At 39.6% G+C, this 19269-nt stretch overlaps 2 protein-coding genes across 2 annotated transcripts in view; both read left to right on the top strand.

Moving 5' to 3' along the window:
• The first annotated feature begins 5372 nt into the window (after window positions 1-5372).
• On the top strand, window positions 5373-7724 carry LOC116412205. Its single transcript, XM_031905896.1, has 3 exons — window positions 5373-5445; window positions 5604-5969; window positions 7459-7724. The coding sequence occupies exons 1-3, from the start codon at window positions 5403-5405 to the stop codon at window positions 7722-7724; spliced, it is 675 nt and encodes a 224-aa protein (XP_031761756.1). The 5' UTR covers window positions 5373-5402.
• A 3536-nt stretch (window positions 7725-11260) lies between these two features.
• The window catches only part of trac (T cell receptor alpha constant), a 343953-nt gene continuing 335944 nt past the window's right edge, over window positions 11261-19269 (top strand). The window contains exons 1-2 of the mRNA NM_001007866.1: window positions 11261-11403; window positions 11569-11863. Of these exons, the coding sequence (NP_001007867.1) occupies window positions 11397-11403; window positions 11569-11863 (302 nt within the window). The 5' untranslated portion in view covers window positions 11261-11396. The remainder of the gene's footprint in view (window positions 11404-11568; window positions 11864-19269) is intronic.

Here is a 19269-nt window from a genome sequence, read left to right as displayed (position 1 = left end):
TTACATGCTTCGTGTTATTCTCATTGAAAAAAGGCCTGTGCTAATTGTCAGTGAAGCAAAACTAATACTGGGGCGGGACATTGCCTGCTTCTCTCTTTAGTATAATTACATTTTTAACAGGTAAAATGTTTTTAAAACCAACTTTTATAGAAGCAGGATACATTTTAGAGAAAGGGAAATATATTACCAAAAAATGAGTATGATGCACTATGTCTCCTTTAAAATGTGAAAAATAAAAGCAATTTCTTTCCTTTTTATTTTGATGAACCTTAACATGTTAACAATAAAATCTTACATATCGTTATTAAATACACTGAATTACACTGGATTGCTGAAATATGAAGCCGCAATAAATTAAAAGCCCACCAAATCTTTACACTAAGCTGTCACTCATTCAGAAGCCCCTCCCCAATAGATAAACCCACAGCCTCTCAATAAAGTTAAAATGGTTTTCTGTGCCTTTCCTTAGCCAAGATGATGTTGTGGTTGTGTACTGTACTTTGGTTTATAGAATCAGGTAAGAAACAATGAAACTGATTATTATTTTGACCCCCATCAGAAACCTAGACATAGGTGTATCATGTATATCATGATTTGAACTAAGCTTGTAACAAAGCCTATAGTCACAATGTTTAGCTCATAAATAGGCACAACCTTTGCCACTTAGGACCTGGAGATTGCTAGTATAACAAAGTCTTTAGAATATTTTAATTCATTTTCTGAATCTGCTGTCTAAAAATTCTTGTATCTTTCCCTAGCTTTTTCTAAAGGAGACAGTGTCATTCAGACACCCCCTGATGTGAAAGCTGAAATCAGCCAGCTAGTGTTGTTCACTTGCAATTATGAGACAGCGAGTACTCAGGCTTCTCTCCAATGGTATGTGCAACCACCAGGAACGAGTCCTCGCTTTCTCCAACTCAGGGAACTTTACCAAAAGGAAGAAGCTGTATTTGAAAAAAAATATTCTTCAAAACTGATTACAGAAACCAAAACATTTGAGCTGAGGATCTCTGGTGTCAGTGAGTCTGACTCTGGGCTGTATTATTGTGCTCTTCGTCCCACAGTGTCTCTCTCTTTAACCACCATTGTACAAAAAGCTCTGTTTTTTATGCATGGACAAAATTGAAATATTGCAATAAATACATGCTCACAGAAATAGTCCTTCTCTTTATACATACACCTCTATTGTACAGTATACTTTGGTGGTGGTAAAAGTGGAGTGGTAAAGTAAGATATTTAGGGAAAATGATATTATATTGATTAAAGACATTAGGGTTGATTTACTAAAGTGCGATAAAACGAGCGCTATTTATAGCATGTGTTAAAAAAATTGCGTCTTATTTTTCACGTCTTAACGCACAATTCACTAAAAGGATACTTGCGTTAATTTAGACGAGATGCTGTCTGCGTTATTTCAGTTATTTTTGTGCGGTATTTGACGCAACCCGCGCTAATTAAAGCAGCGTGCACAAATTGTCACCGTGTGCGCAAAAGTGCACGCCATATTAGCCATACAGGCCATTACTTTCGGAAAACTACTGTTCTGAAAATGACCATTTCCCTGCAAACTGGAGGCTGCGTCACTCTAGGGCCAACACAGACTTGAATAAATCACACTGCAAAGTCCATATTGTGTTGCCAATAGCTCATGAACTGTACTTTTCTATAATTACTGCCTGCTTCAAGTAGGTGTTCATTTTCACACAGACTAATGCAATATTTAGCGCGTCTAAGTGTTTGTGAATCATGCGTTAGTATTATTTCTGCGCGAGAATTAATGCAATGCGTAAAAATTAACGCATTTGGTTGCGCACTATTTAACGCACGTGATACGCGACTTAAAGCATGCGATAATACTTTAGCGAATCGCATGTTTTTTTCACGTCTATTTTAATAAAAAAAGCATGCGATAACGCTTATCGCACTTTAGTGAATCAACCCTATTTTATCAAAATACTATTGTCAATGATGGATAAATTAACATTCAGCCCTAGGTTGGGTTTGGATCAAGCTGAAATAAATTGCAGTGCTGAATCAGGCTAGTTAATGGGCACTTGTGCCTATAAGCAATCTAGCAATACAGTTGAGCTATTTGTAATATGCTGATTAAATGTTCAATTCCTGTTTTCCTTTTTGTTGTTGAACCACCTGCAAACAACTTCATACCAGTATTGTTAGGGAAGATATATCCTATGGAATTGGAAACTCTAAAAGGGTGAGCTCTTATACAGGTGTAAAAGAAGGACAAAACATTAGAGATGTAGCGAATTGTTCGCCCGCTAACAAATTCGCGCGAACATCGGGTGTTCGCGAACGCGTATGTTCGCGAACTTTCAGCGCATGTTCGCAGTTTGGGGCCGCGTTTTCCGCCGCGTTTTTTATCGTCGCAAAAGTATTGTACAATATGCCGCACAAGTCACACATGGCGTTTTTCCGCAAATCCCATTTTCATGGTGTTTAGCGCGACATAGCAAAAAAGCCGCGTATTTTCGCTAGAATAGCTTGCGTTTTTTGCGCAACTCTGTGCCAACAAAGTATTTTTCAGAGAAGTTTTTGCCCTTGATCCCCCTCCTGCATGCCACTGTTCAGGTCGTGGCACCCTTTAAACAACTTTAAAATCAGTTTTCTGCCCAGAAATGGCTTTTCTAGTTTTTAAAGTTCGCCTTCCCATTGAAGTATATGGGGTTCGCAAAGTTCGCAAATATTCGCGGGTTTTGGCGTAAGTTCGCGAACATCTTCGCAAACTTTTTTTTTTAGGTTCGCTACATCCCTACAAAACATGCTATTGACATGGGAGTACCTCAATATATGAGATAACTGCAATAGAAAAGTCATTCTTTAGTGTGTGCAGGATTTCTGAAGCTACATATGCCATGATAATCCTTGGCTCATCTTCTGTATATAATCCCAGCTCTATCCCAGCACCTGTACGTTATATAGCTTTTATGTACAGTAAATGTGCTACAATGGAGCTGGGGTATGAACAGTTTTACACCAACAAACTGCAGCGCCACCACAATCTCATCAACCCCACAGGGCTGAATTACCTATTCACTTTGACTATTGGGCTCACTTTCTCTATTTATAATTGATCTTGGTTCTAACCCTGTTATATATTGCAGTATTTTTTATCACTTCCCTTCTGGAGGATCTGGAGAAAAATTGCATTACATGAATGCTTTCTTTAATTTAAAATCATAAATTTAAAATCATATTCACAGTAGATTGTTTAAGGCTATTAGCGATACACTGATTACTCGCTCTCCTGCATTTAAGCCCTGGTTTGCTGCAATACGCAAGTAGGAAGTTCGGGGAGAACTTTTATAACCGGCTTTGGAGTGAAGTGTGGGTTTGTAACATTGGTTAAATAATGGTTCTCAACATTGGCATTTCTTGGTACCAGTTTTGCTTCTGGGAGCCCTCTACATTGAGATCAATCACAATCATACATATCATCCTACATCAATTATTAGTTGGCAGAACTGCAATTATTGTTCAGTTAAGAAACACAAAGGCTCATTTACTAATGTAAATTGCTCAAGTGTAGTTGTCTAAAGCAACCAATCAAAATGCGTGCCTGTGTAATTGTTCAACTATCTTAGTAAATTAGCCCCATAATCATGCTCTCCCTGGCTGAATGGGAGCCCCTCCTCTTTCTTTAAAGTTTATATACAGCCTACATTATCAGAGGAACTTTCCACCCTTCCATTCAAGAAAATGATGCTGTATTTAAGGGCTGTGCTTTATATCATTTTGTCAGGTAAGAATTGTTACCCTGTAGAACCAGTAATATGTGGTTTTCTAAATGTAAGTGGAACATTTAGCATTTCCGTAGTATGTCGTGCATCACAAGAATTTAGTACTTACAGGTATACATGTACTGTAGTTTTTTCTCAACATCCATCTCCATGATATAGAGGTTTATACATATGCTAGTATAAAATGCGACAGTACAATCACCCAGTGAGAAATGTCACTATCGTACATTGTAAAAAAAGATGAAATAATATATTACTTTGCTTCTTTTCATCGTATCTGTTCTAAATAATTTTTCTCTAATCCAGGGTGCTCTATGGCTGACAATGTCACACAGATTCCCTTAGAGCAGACAGTACGTGTTGGTGGGAATGTTGCCTTTATTTGCAATTTCAAAACAGCAAGCACTGACCCCTCTCTCCACTGGTATGTCCAGCAACCTGGGAAAAAAACTCATTTTATCCTGCTGAGGCATTTGTACAGCAAGGCAGAAAATGAACCTGGGGCAAAGTATTCATCAAAACTGAACAAAGAGAGCAAATCCATTGAGCTGAGGATCTCTGGTGTCAGTGAGTCTGACTCTGGGCTGTATTATTGTGCTCTGAGTCCCACAGTGTCTCTCTCTGCTGCCTCCTCTGTACAAGAAGCTCTGGCTCTTTCCATGGTGCTAAAAGATGTGATCTTTCCTTTTGCAATCATCTATGCTGGGTGTAAATAAGGGGTTAATGTAAATACTGACAGGTTAAGGTAAAGTTAAAATTTTGAATTAGTACTCCTGTCTTTACATATTCTTTTGGTTTTCTTTATTTCACAAGATGGTAAATTTTAAAACATAAAAAAATAGTATTTCTGAGATGTATATTTCTGTAACTCTGTCATAATATTATAAAGTCAAACCTGATTTTACTTGCTCATGTTTTACTTTTTTCTGTACTTTCCACGTTTTTATTGCCGGCCTCTTCAATTATAATGTTTTTTTTTTTAAGTCCCTGAAGAAACATAAAATCAGGCTTTTACTATACTTATTATTGTGCCTGGACAAGTATTCTGTTCCTATTCTTTTGAAAAAAAACCCGATACCTATTATTCCTGGCATTCATTCATCAATCTGATAAAACAGAAAACTGTGATATAGAACAGAGAGTAGCTGATAGCATTAGGCCTGCTGACCTAAATATATATTGCTCTTAGTAAAACGTAGACTTCTCGTTGCAAATGGACACATTGGGCAGCATTTATATTTCTGGAATTCAATTTAAAAAATATTTTGAATGCATTATAGTCATTTTAAATCTGGCCACAAGAGGGAGTCAAATTCTAAGAATAAGAAGACAGAGCTTTCTGTTTTCATATCACATGAAATAATCAGTATAAACACAACTATAAATAATGTTAGGGCAATACATTTTTATATTTGGACTATGAACAAATGGATCACGTCGTTTTTGGTTAATTTATGGTTATTATTTTTGTCCATTAATATTTTAGTCTATTGAGATACTAAAGATCTTTCTTTTCTTTTCTTGCTCTCTTTTACTCTTGGGGGTGGGGCAATACAGGTTTCCTTAAAGGTGGAACTTTCTCACCTATATGTAAAGCCAACAGCCCTACTTTTATTTAGGTACTGCAGATACATTCTCTCAAAGATGAATCTATGGCTGTCAGCAGTTATTTGTACTTGTATAACAGGTAATTTTGGGGAGTTTTTTCTAATTTTGTGTGCTGGATACATTTGGCATAGACAACAATATTAGAAGATTATATTTAATTATTTTATATTATCTATAGTGTGTCTGGTTTTCAGTTTGCATTCCTGATATATTTCCATATTTTTATTTTATTTTCAGGGTTACTGGTGGCTGATAAAGTTGAACAAGATCCTATTATATCCACTAAGACTGGTGAAAATGTCATTTTAAACTGTACATATGAAACAGCATACAGTAATCCATACCTGCACTGGTATATCCAACGACCGGGAGAGAGACCTCACTTTATCCTACACAGGCATCAGTTCAAGGAAGAGGATGAACCTGGGGGAAAGTATTCTGCTAAACTGCACAAAGAAAGCAAATCCATTGATCTGAGAATCTCTGGTGTCAGTGAGTCTGACTCTGGGCTGTATTATTGTGCTCTGAGTCCCACAGTGTCTCTCTCTGCTGCCTCCTCTGTACAAGAAGCTCTGGCTCTCCCCATAGTGCTGCTGACTGACTGTATATATGACTTGATATGTTTGTGTCTATGCAGCACCCTTGTGATGTGGATTATAAACATCAACAAAGTCTGTCTGACCTATATTAACACAGTTTCTCATAAAACCATGGGAGCTCTCATTTATAAATACATGAATTTGCAATGGGTTTGGTTGCATGTGCATTACTATGTACACATATAGAAATACACACAATGGTCACACACCATGTAAGTATGTGGTAAAGCAACACACAAATATTAACAGAAATTTCAGATACAAAAGCAACCGGGTTGTCCAGCATAGTGATAAGCAAAACTGTTCTATTTTGTTTCTCAAAATAACTCACAAAACTGTGGAAACTGTGCTGAAATCCTCTGATTTTATCCTGAGTTAATAGATACTGTGGTTGGTGCTTTTAAAAAGTGCCCCCAATTACAAATTCTGTTTTCACATTACATCTGTGAACTTGTAAATCTGTTGGAGGGTCTGTTCAGTTTCCCCAAAATACAGGGGCGTTTTTGGCTCCTAAGCTTCCCAAGGTGGCTCCTCCGATGCCGCCCCCCCCTCAGCCCCCCGCAATTACTTTTACAGTGCCAGAGGGGTTACAGGGAGGGGCCTCATTGCTAGCGTAGACAGTGTGATTGTACTATCTGCACTAGCAGAGCCGAATTTTCATTTTAAAAACAGGAAATTTGGCTCTTAAAGTTAGCAGGAGCAGATTTTTGCCACCACTGGTAACTTTGGGGGCTCTGCTGCCTGAGGCAGTTTCTCAACGAAAACCTCAAAAAAGTCGTACTATTTTAACAATATTATCATGGTCAATACGAAAAGTTAGAAATTAGAAAAAATACAATTTTTCTTTTGTACTCAATTGTGCTTTAATGAATGGGCCCCTAAATATATCATCTGTTTATTCCGGTATAGTATTTTAACATGAAGGTTTTATGCTTTGCATGCACTGTAGGCAGGAGGTATATGGCCACCAGAGGGAGCATGGGTCCTTCACTGTAATCACATTGGGTGCATGTAACCCCCACCCTATGGTGCTCACATACAATGGGGACATTTACATACCTGACACTAAAAATTAACCATCATTGCATTAAAACAAATCACAATCCTCAGCATTTTGTAGGTTAAAGATCAGAAATGGATGGTGACTTAGAAGGAGAGACATAATGGGAACATGGGCACAAATTGAAATTGAGAATCCCTTTCTTGTTATGAAGCAAATAAACCAAACAATGAAAGCTCAGAGAGATTTTATTTATGGTAGAATAAGTTTAATTAAAAAAAGAAAACAATACAATTAAAGCTTCTCTTTAAGTCTTTTCTCCTATGATCAAGTGTTCCTTATCAGAGATGCATCTGGGGACATCTGCACTCATTTGCACTTTTCTATTGAATAAGAAAAGAATTCTACATATGACATATTTTAAATGTTTTCCACATGTATTTAAGCATGAATATTTATTATGTATTAAATCATTCATTTGTTATCTTTGTAGCATTGTCCAAGGCTGATAAAGTCTTACAGAATCCCTTTCTGTCAGTTCAGTATGGGGAAAAAGTAACTATAGATTGTACGTATGAAACAACAGACAGCAACCCATACCTGCACTGGTATATCCAACAGCCGGGAGAGAGACCTCACTTTATCCTACTTAGGTATCAGTTCAGCAAGGAAGAGGATGAACCTGGGGGAAAGTATTCTGCTAAACTGAACAAAGAGAGCAAATCAATTGAGCTGAGGATCTCTGGTGTCAGTGATTAAAATGACTTTTTTGACAAATTTCCATCTAGGCTGTAACTAAGCAATCTGTTGGTTAAGTATTCATTCTTATGGTATAGTTTTCCTTTAAATGGTCAGGCCCGGATTTGTGGAGAGGCCACAAAGGCCCGGGCCTAGGGCGGCAGAAACCTGGGGGCGGCATGCCGCCCCGCCGCACCAATATCTTAAAATTTGTGTTCCCATACGGAGCAATGGGGACTTCTCCCCACTGCTCCATATGCAAGTTTGGCCAACGGCGCATGCCCACTTTTTTGTCGCCCGTCAAGTTGGACGTATTAAAAAAGGGTGCGCCACATCAAAAAAGGCGCAGTCGCATAAAAAAAACGGCGCAGTCGCGTAAAAACAAAAACCCGGGCGCGTCAAAATAGTGTGGGCAACAAAAACAAAAGACATGGCGACAAAAAATAGATGCGGGCAACAAAAAAACCGCAAGCGACAATAAAAAAATTACGCGACAAATGCGTTTCGCGAGTTTTATGGCTAAGCGAAATGGGACAGATTCGCTCATCACTATAAGAGATTTTAGTCCTTTATTTTTAAGCTTCTTACATTTTATGTTTTTGTGAATTTAGTTTATATATAAACAAATGTACTGCAATATGAAAATCAGTAAGTGTCAAGTAATATTAACCTTTTCCCTACTGGTACTTTACTGGATTAAGTTTGCTTCAGAAAAAGGCATGTTGCTAGCGCAACCTTAAACCCAGAAGCATGTGTGCTACCTCCTTGGCAGGCTGGCATTTTGCTTGCATAGCAAAATGTAATTAATTTATTTTGTTATACAGGTATGGGATAATGCATACAGAAAAACCCATTAACCCAGATCTCCAAATTACTGTCAGGCCATCTCCCATATAGCCCTTGTAACACTTATTTGACCTATTTAGGGACAAATCCAGGCTAGTAGTATAATTGGGAGCATGGGTTACATGCGACACTTAATACAAAGGAGTGAGCCTCCGCTATATGGGAGAATTTAGATGGAGCGAGGGTGTAGTTGAACTACAGCTAGCTAAGGTGTGTGGTGCAATTATTAAAAGATGGACGCCAGAGAATTCTTATGATGCAATAATAACTGGTTTATTGAACTAAGCACAAGTTGAATAGTGCAGCAGGGTATATACTCACAGTCACAGCAGTATAGGAATTGGTCACAATGGAATATAGCAGATGTGACACTCAAGGAACAGAATAACCCACTTGGAGGATGCACAGGGGATTAGTTGAATACCTGAGATGAAGAGTGTTCCGGCCAACTGTGGTCCAGGGGCGAGCACCTAACCTGGTACCTGGCGTCTAAAACCGGTCCCTAAAGAACGACAACAGAGCCGGGGTAGGCTAAACCCTCTTACAACTCCTGGATGGGGCTATTAACTGCCCTTGCTAAATAAGCTGACTACACTCACCACTCCTAGAGGGTGCTATTAAGTAAGACTGACTGTGCTGGCTTGTTCTCATTCACGGGGCCCTGTCCCCGACTTTAGAAATGGCTGGTTCTCTTTACTGGGGCCTTGTGCCTCAGGCTCAATGACGTGAAGCCTAGAGACAACAGCAGCCAGAGAGGAAGACACTCCTCCTTGCAAGACACTATATAGTCTGAAGAGGAGTGGTCAACCTGGGCTAAATCTATTAGGGGTAGCCTAAGAACTGTAACCTGAGTTTAGAGGGCTCTGCCCTATAACAGTACAGATAAGAATAGATAGGGAAGTAAAGCCATAGGGAGCTTAACCCTATGGGTCCCTACACCCTTTTTTCACATTTTTAAAAACTGTGTCCTTTTACTCTGTAATAATAAAACAGTACAATGTACTTTATGGTAACTAGATGGCATAAATCCATACCAGTGACAAAACAATCCTATTGGGTTTATTTAATGTTTAAATGATTTTTGACAAACTTAAGGTATAGTGATCTAAACTGCAAAAAGATGCTTTGTATCAAAGACCCTACGAATTCCAGATAATAGATCCTATACAAGTACAGCTCTATACTTTGCATGTACTGTAGTCAGGAGGTATATGGCCACAAGAGGGAGCATTTATTCTTTGCTGTAATCATACTGGGTGCATGTTCCACACTATAGTGCTACTGTAAGTGAGCTGCAAGTCCATGTGGCTCTGTCACACAAAGGGAACAGTAACATAGGTAAAAATGAAACATCTTTGTAAAAAACTAAACACAGCCCTGAGCCATTTTTGGTTAACGTAGAGGATAGAGATGGATGGTGATGTGGAAGGGGAGGGACAGTAGGCAAATGTGCTGTATTTGAACGGTGTGAATACAAAGTAGCAGTTCTTTAGAAGCAAATCTATTAATTTGAGTTTGTGGCCAAAAATAATGTATATTTGAGTTTGAGGTTTTAAGATCTCAAATTTTCATGTTATTGAGAGACTGGAAGTCTATGAAATACATTCAAGTAAGCTGAAGTTGATGAAACCCATGTACTTTAGTTAAGACTACTGAAGAGGCCACTCTACCCCCTCCTGAACTGCACTACTGCAGCCACTGCACCATTAGAGGGAATATTCACTAAGTGATAACTAGTGATGGGCGAAAAGTTTTGGCAGGCATGGATTCGCGGCGAATTTCCGCGTTTCGCCATTGGCGGATTGTTCCGCGAAACGGATGAAAAATTCGCCGCACGTCCAATAGCGCGCGACAAAATAATAGCCGCGGGCGACGAAACAAGAGCCGCGCGACGAAACAAGAGCCGCGGGCGACGAAACAAGAGCCGCGCGCGACGAAACAATAGCCGTGCAACAAAATAATAGCTGCGGGCGACGAAATAATAGCCGCGCGATAAAACAATAGCCGCGGGCGACGAAACAAGAGCCGCGCGATGAAACAAGAGCCGCGGGCGACGAAACAAGAGCCGCGGGCGACGAAACAAGAGCCACGCGCGACGAAATAATAGCCGCGCGACAAAACAATAGCCGCGGGCGACGAAACAAGAGCCACGCGCGACGAAATAATAGCCGCGCGACAAAACAATAGCCGCGGGTGACAATTTTTTTTGTCGCACGACATTTTCGCTGTTTTGCAAATTTTTCGCCGTTTCGCGGATCTTTTCAAAGATTCGCGAATTTTTCGGCGAAGCGAAACGGAACAGATTCGCTCATCACTAGTGATAACAATTCAGAGCGATTTCATTTATGATAGGATATTCATACATTTACACTACAACAAGAAGACAATACAGTTAATATAATTATTTTGGTGGTCCCTTTGCTTTCTCTCTTTTTTCCTCATTAGATACTGTTTTCACCTCAGTACATTTACCATCACACAGAAAGTAATCTGACCAGTTTTTAGGAACTTCATGTTAAATTTAAAAGAAACAGTTATTCTTTACACCTTTATTTACTTGCATTGTAGACCAGTTTTTATTATTTATTTTTGTATAGAAAGTACTCCATTTTAGTTTTATATGGGGGGTGGAGCAATTCTCATTTCCTCAAAGGTAGAACTTTCTCATCTACATATGTGAGTGAATAGCCCAGCCTGTATGTGTGCATTGCATGAAGAGTTGTATGCAGTCTCCCTATCAATTCCTGTGAGCTCCTCCCTAAACCTTCTCTCCTCTGACTAAACACAGCACCCATGTGTTTATTATTAAAGATGTACCTGTGGCCTCCAGCAATCATTTGTGCTGTTATGTTGGGTAAGAAAGAACATTTCTAAATATGGCTGATCTAAACATTATGTCACTTTTATTAGAAGAGATATTCTATAAAATATATTTTCAACAACTCATATTTTAGCATGTATATTTGTATGCATTTAACTGGTGATATGTTTTGAAATGGCTCTTTTATTTTATTTTCAGGGTTGTCAAAGGCTGATAAAGTCTTACAGAATCCGTTTCTTTCAGTTCAGTATGGAGAAAAGGTCACTTTAAATTGTACGTATGAAACAATAGACAGCAACCCATACCTGCACTGGTATATCCAACGGCCGGAAGAGAGACCCCACTTTATCCTACACAGGCATCAGTTTATCAAGGTAGAGGATGAACCTGGGGGAAAGTATTCTGCTAAACTGAACAAAGAGAGCAAATCCACTGAGCTGAGGATCTCTGGTGTCAGTGAGTCTGACTCTGGGCTGTATTATTGTGCTCTGAGTCCCACAGTGTCTCTCTCTGCTGCCTCCTCTGTACAAGAAGCTCTGGCTCTCTCCATGGTGCTGCTGACTGACTGTATAAATGACTTGATATGTTTGTCTATGCAGCACCCTTGAAATGTGCATTCTAAACATCAACAAAGTCTGTCTTAACACAGTTCCTCATAAAACCATGGGAGCTTTCATTTATAAATACATGAATTTGTAATGGGTCTGGTTGCATGTGCATTACCATGTACACATATAGTAACACACTATCACAATGGTCACAAACCATGGTAGTATGTGGTAAAACAACACTCAAATATAAACACAAACTTCAACTGGGTTGCCCAGCATGATACATAGTGATAAACAAAACTGTCCTATTTTGTTACTCAAAACAGTTCACAAAACTGTGGAAACTATGCTGAAATTCTCTGATTTTACACTGAGTTAATTGATACTGTGGTTGGTGCTGTTGAAATGTGCCCCTAATTGCAAATTCTGTTTTCGTGTTAAATCTGTGAACTTGTGAATATGTCGGAGGGTCTGTTCAGTTTCCCCAAAATACAGTTCAGTACAGGGGAGGCGAGACGGATTCTCCAATTCTGCCCCTCTTCGGCCCCCACAATTACTTTTACAGTGCTGGAGGGGGTACAGGGGGAGCCACATTGCTAGTGTAGAGAATGCGATTGCACTCTCTGCAATAGCAGAGTCAAATGTCCATTTTAAAAACAGGAAAATTGTCTCTTAAAGTTACCAGGAGTGGATTTTTGCCGCCCCTGGTAACTTTGGGGGTGCTGCTGTCTGAGGCGAGTTTCTCAACTTGCCTCATGGTAGCAGCGCCCCTGGTCCTGTAGTCACATAATTAAATAAACCACATTAGATGAGTAGCAGGGGAATTAGTCCCTGGATGAGCTGTATATGGCACTGTTCACACATCACACTTCTCTACAAGAGGACTTACCACCATCCTATGAGGTGTCCAGGGAACTCCAAACAATAAACTGTTAAGGGTCTGTATGAGAACAAGGGCAGGTCTAAGAAGATATTTCTCATTGTTTCATTTTTTTGAAGTATTGGTTGAGTTTTTTTTTTTAAAAACCTCAAGGGAGGATAATAAAATCACTAGCACTAAATCACTGCCTGTTTGTCTCTCCTTGTATTTCACAAGGTCACTTCTGAGGGTCGGTCAGTCGGTTTGCAGTATACGATAATAATAACCCTCATTTATAAATAGGGGTTTCACACTAATGTAACAAGGGTTACAGAATATAAATAGAATCAGAGGGCCCAGCTCACAAGGGCTTACAATCTAAAGGATTGCTGTTATGTTTTCTATTGTCTCTGTCTTTCATTCTCATTCTTGTGGTGAATTGTCCCAGGTTGCTGAGGTTATTATGTAGAGCAGTGCTGTCCAACTGGCGACCCCCCTCTGTGCGGCCCCCCACCTGTCTGGCTGCTTTGATGGCTTACTCTTGTGTAAGCTTTAAATGGTATCAGTACTGTGATTAACTGCCCCCCTGCATGGTTCTCACCTCAGATTCAGGCTGTAATCAGGCTACTGAGGTGGTACTGCAATTAAAAAGTTTTTTAATATATAGTTATTGTGCAGACTGTAGGAGCAGTGCCAGCATTGTGTCACTGTATGCTGCCTGTGTGTGCCATACACACCTGCAGCATAGGGCAAGGAGAGTATGGCACACACAGGCAGGGTAGGGAAGGCAGAGTTTGGCACACACAGGTCAAGTATGGCACAAACCAGCCAAGAATGGCACACACAGTGAAAGTATGGCACACGCAGGCAGGGTAGGGAAGGCAGAGTATGGCACACGCAGGCAGGGTAGGGAAGGCAGAGTATGGCACACACAGGCAGGGTAGGGCAGGCAGAGTATGGCACACACAGGTCAAGTATGGCACAAACCAGCCAAGAATGGCACACACAGTGAAAGTATGGCACGCAGGCAGGGTAGGGCAGGCAGAGTATGGCACACACAGGCAGGGTAGGGAAGGCAAAGTATGGCACACACAAAGACAGGGTAGGGCAGGCAGAGTATGGCACACAGGCAGGGTAGGGCAGGCAGAGTATGGCACACACAGTCAGGGTAGGGCAGGCAGAGTATGGCATACAGGCAGGGTAGGGCAGGCAGAGTATGGCAGGTTTTTGCTGTACTACAACCATTAATATGGGTATGGTCATGTGATAACATGGGTGTGGTTTCAAGTGGGTGCGGTTTCAAAAAGGGGAGTGGTCAAAACTGGCTTCCATTATCGGCCCTCCACCACATAGGTCGGAAAAATTCCGGCCCTCGGTACCACAGAAGTTGGACAGCACTGATGTAGAGCATTCAATTCCTTTATTAAAAATTTGAAATGTTTTGCATTTATATTACATATATTTGTAGTTAGCTGTATTGTCTTTACAGTTAAAGCATTTGTTTTCTGTTTGCTTGTATATTTCCTTTAACTTGCTGAAATTGTATATAGAATTTATATATATCTTGGTTCTAAGTCTTTATTTTTAGTTTTCTGGTATTTTTCATTTTTGTCAAACCAATGGACTCATCTGTACATGAATTGACTGCAGCAATTTAATTTGTGCAAACTCATGGAAACTAAAGAAAAATTTGGGAAGGTTATATTAGAGAGCCACAATAAAGCAAGTGGGCAAGTAATCTTAAATGTATTGTCTGTTTATTCCGGTACACTATTTTAACATAAAGGTTTTCTGCTTTGCATGCACTGTAGTCAGGAGGTATATGGCCACCAGAGGGAGCATGGGTACTTCACTGTAATCCCACTGGGTGCATGTTACCCCCACCCTATAGTGCTCACATAAACCTAGGACATTTACATACCTAACACTAACAATTAACCATCATTGCATAAAAACAAATCACAATCCTCTGCAAGTTTGTAGGTTAAAGATCAGTATTGGATGGTGACTTAGGAGAACAAGGAGATTCTTCGGCACACCACTTACATACTTCCATAGGGTGCATTCACTTCCTCGGCTGCTCCCAAGCCAAGACTTAGAAGGAGAGACATAATGGCAACATAGACGCAAATTCAAATGCCCATGAGGTTTCTAATGAGTGTGGTTTTAAAGTACACAACAAGCTACAAAACAGGCTCCATCATGCCACTTTACCTGTTTCCCCTTTTTTAAACCAAACAATGAAAACTCAGAGATTTTATTTCTGGGAGAATATGTTTTATTAAAAAGGAAAACAATACAATATGATTATTGATAATGTTGCTCTGTCTCTCCTTCTCACTAGGTACTTTTTACACAACCACATAAAGTAACCTGGCCAGGAGCGTCATATTTTATTTCATAGAATTGTTATATGCTTTCACTTATTTGAACGTTAACATTTGACTAGTTTCTTTTCTTTCTGTACAGAAAGCTCCCCATCTCCTTTACAGTTTATTCTTTGGGGGTGGGGCAATGCTGATTTACTTAAAGGCGGGACTTTCTCACCTACATCAGTGAGATAATAGCCCTGCCTGTATGTGTGCATTGCATCAAAGGCTGCCTATAGGTTCCTTATCAATTCTTGTGAAGCTTTTCTTTAAGCCTTCTTTCCTATGGTCAAGTCTTTTCTTTCAGAGATGCATCTGGGGACATCTGCACTCATTTGCACTTTTCTATTTGGTAAGAAAGAAGGATTCTACATATGACATATGTGTCACTTATATTAGCAGAGACATTTTATTTTAAATGTTTTCCATGTGTATTTTAGCGTGAATGTCTTTTTATGTATTAAATCATTCATTTATTATCTTTGTAGTATTGTCCAAGGCTGATAAAGTCTTACAGAATCCCTTTCTGGCAGTTGAGTATGGAGAAAAGGTCACTTTAAATTGTACATATGAAACAACAAACAGCGACCCATACCTGCACTGGTATATCCAACGGCCGGGAGAGAGACCTCACTTTATCCTACTCAGGCATCAGTTCAGCAAGGAAGAGGATGAACCTGGGGGAAAGTATTCTGCTAAACTGAACAAAGAAAGCAAATCCGTTGATCTGAGAATCTCTGGTGTCAGTGAGTCTGACTCTGGGCTGTATTATTGTGCTCTGCGTCCCACAGTGTCTCTCTCTGCTGCCTCCTCTGTACAAGAAGCTCTGGCTCTCTCCATGGTGCTGCTGACTGACAGTATAAATGACTCTATTTGTACAGTACGTGCCTATGCAGCACTTCATATGTATGGTAGTTTTATGACTATAAACATATGGACATGAAATCACAACCATAGTTTCTATGGTTTTTGCCTCCTAAGAGCAGCTCGTAGAGTATAAATGACTCTATATGAATATAATATAAATGTAATACAGTGGGACAAATCAATGTGGTTTTAAGCATCAATAAATGATTTCTAACCTGAGGCAGCTACATAATATTCATGGCTATTTAAGCTATTTCCTTGGTCCCTATCTAATATGAAAGGGCTTAACAGCTAAGAGGAATGCCAGCCAAAAACAGATTTTTAAAATATAAATAAACATATTTATTTCTTTTGTTATACTATTTTAACTAGTGTTAAAGGAACAGTAACACCAAAAAATTAAAGTGTTTTAAAGTAATTTAAATATAATGTACTGTTGCCCTGCAATGGTAAAACTGGTGTGTTTGCTTCAGGAACACTACTATAATTTATATAATAAGCTGCTGTGTAGCCATGGGGGCAGCCATTCAAGCTGGAAAAAAGGAGAAAAGGCACAGGTTATATAACAGATAACAGATAAGACACCATTGTATTCTACAGGGTTTATCTGTTAGCTACTATAAAACCTGCGCCTTTTCTTCTTTTGAATGGCTGCCCCCATGGCTACACAGCAGGGTTTATATAAATTCTAGTAATGTTTCTGAGGCAAATACACAACTTTTACCAGTGCAGGGCAGCAGTACATTATAGTTTAATTTCTTTAAAATATATACATTTTTGTTACTGTTCCTTTAAGCTATGCATTTATTTTGGTCATAAGATATATTGCAACAAGATCATGAATGCTCTGCTCTAGAACCAGGGACCTAAAGTGTGGCTACTGTTCCTTAAGGTTGAGCCACAGGAGCCAGTGTATGTACTGTGCTTACCACACCTCCAGTCCCCAGTACACAACCCCCATTATTTACCACCTACCCAAAGTTCAGATTCCTACAAGCTAAATTGTGCCTGCTTTCTTGTAATGCTCCTTGGTAGCTTTTTTCTCAGCTCTACCCCTTGGTTAATGATTTTTCTATTAAGAAAATACTTCTGGGGGTTGGACAAATTCCAAGCCCCATCATGGCCCCTTTCACAGTTCCCTCAGTTCTAATGTGTGCTCTGTGGTAAATCTGTTTTTATACTTTCAGTCTTTCCTGGCCTGCCTGTTCTCCAATACCTTCTTTCTCCTTAGTCCCTACATCCAAATATAGAGGCCTGTGGCCCTTATGAATAATAAGGAAATTCAATGGTCGAGGTATTTATTATTTATTCTTTTTGGTTGTTAAAAAGGAATTTTTTCCTTGTAAAACACAAAGGAGACTGCTTTAGTAATGTATATTTTTGAGGTGCTGTGGGGTCTTCAGGCTCAGTTAAGAATGGCTATAAATTATGGCCTTGCATATTTTTTGTACTCAAAATTGACAACAAATTCTACAGGAAAAGTAGAATCTATTACTTACAGAAAACCAAAAGACCCTGATAAACCATTGAAAGTAGCTTATAGCTCCTGGACTTTTTTATTTCAAAGTTGCTTAATTTTCTTTATTATAAGGACAACATAGTGTTGTGAACATACATTATACTTAAGCACTCAATTATGTTCCAGAGCATCACACAACTAGACAGTGGGGTAGGGGTTACATCAGCCCACAATAGAAGATTACCAACACAATAGAATTTATCAGCTTTGTTTCTCTCTACTATAACTAGAGATGTAGCGAACCTCACAAAAAAAATTTGCGAACCCGTTTGCGAACTTCCGCCAAAAAGTGCGAACTTTTGCGAACTTTGCGAACCCCATAGACTTCAATGGGAAGGCGAACTTTAAAACCTAGAAAAGCCATTTCTGGCCAGAAACCTGATTTTAAAGTTGTTTAAAGGGTGCCACGACCTGGACAGTGGCATGCAGGAGGGGGATCAAGGGCAAAAATTTATCTGAAAAATACGTCGTTGACACAGCGTTGCGTTTTGTGCTGTAAAGGGCAGAAATCACACTACATTTCTAAACTTGTGTAATAAATTGCTTTAAAACGTCCGGCGTCTACATGCCAATCAAGTCGTGTAAAGGTTACAGCCGGTTCAATGTGTGGTTGGTGCTTAGTGCACTACTATGTGCAGCACACCTGTCTCCAACACACACAGACGGAGCTGCAGTACACAATGAAAAGAAGACTAGAGTAACAGTTATCAGAAAATAAAAGCAGTCCTTACAAGGACTATTGGGTTACAGCAGATGAGATCAGCAGGACAGCTGTCCCCAGCAGCTACATACAGAGCAGTAGAAAGTATATTACTAGTCAGCAAAGCTACCTAAACTGTCCCTCAAACCCCTGCACAGCTCTCTCCCTATGCTAACTCATCAAGCACACACACAGGCAGAATGTAAAATGGCTGCTGGGCTTTGGTTTATATATGGAAGGGAGTGGTCTGGGGGTGGTCCAGGAGGGAGAGCTGCCTGATTGGCTGCCATGTATCTGCTGGCTCTGGGGTGAGAGGTCAGAATTTGGCTCCAGCTAAGGCGAACCCAAAATTGCGAACTTCGCTAAAAGTTCGCGAACTTGCGAACTTGCGAACACCCGATTTTCGTGCGAATTAGTTCTCCGGCGAACAGTTCGCTACATCTCTAACTATAACATCCAGATTTTACATTTTGCATGTGCAATAGTCATATGGAATATGGCCACAAGATGGAGCAAGAAAAACATCACATTCTCAAATTTGTGAGTGACAAGGATACAGAGCTTTCTGCTTCTATAGCAAACAAAATAATAAAAACACACATTCATGAAGTTCAGATTTTCTGTCTAAGTGTAACGTACCTAACTGCTAGCTTATTTATAGGAAGGAGAAAAAAAAGTCTCTCTAATTTTCCTCAGTGGGGGGAAAATTCCTGATAACAAGATGGCAATCGGACCAGTCCCTGGATCAACTTTGTACTAGAGCTATTTTCAATAACCCACCCATTTGTATCTGCTGTTCTTGGTAAGTAGAATAATGTCCATTTCCCTTTTCCTATATTTAAAAATGAAATATCTCTGTTTCTTTCGCTCTCTGATTCTTTGGGGGTGGAGCAATACTTGTTTCCCTTTGTCACCTATATGTAAGAGCCAACAGACCTACTTGTTCACAGTATAAACTGCAGGCAAATCCTCTGTTTTGAAGATGCATATATGGCTTTGTGCAGTAGTTTCTACTTTTGTATCAGGTAATTATG

The sequence above is a fragment of the Xenopus tropicalis genome, chromosome 1, assembly GCF_000004195.4.
Source record: "Xenopus tropicalis strain Nigerian chromosome 1, UCB_Xtro_10.0, whole genome shotgun sequence".
Taxonomy (NCBI): Eukaryota; Metazoa; Chordata; class Amphibia; order Anura; family Pipidae; genus Xenopus; species Xenopus tropicalis.
Note: the sequence above shows the minus strand (reverse complement) of the source record. Positions and strands in the feature narration are given on the sequence as shown.

Excerpts from the sequence above, each read along its gene's own strand:
- LOC116412205 (XM_031905896.1), top strand. The coding sequence starts at position 5,403 with ATGAATCTATGGCTGTCAGCAGTTATTTGTACTTGTATAACAG. Across the intron at positions 5,446-5,603 it reads TATTTGTACTTGTATAACAG|GGTTACTGGTGGCTGATAAA; the intron begins GTAATTTTGGGG and ends TTTTATTTTCAG. Across the intron at positions 5,970-7,458 it reads CATAGTGCTGCTGACTGACT|CATTGTCCAAGGCTGATAAA; the intron begins GTATATATGACT and ends TTATCTTTGTAG.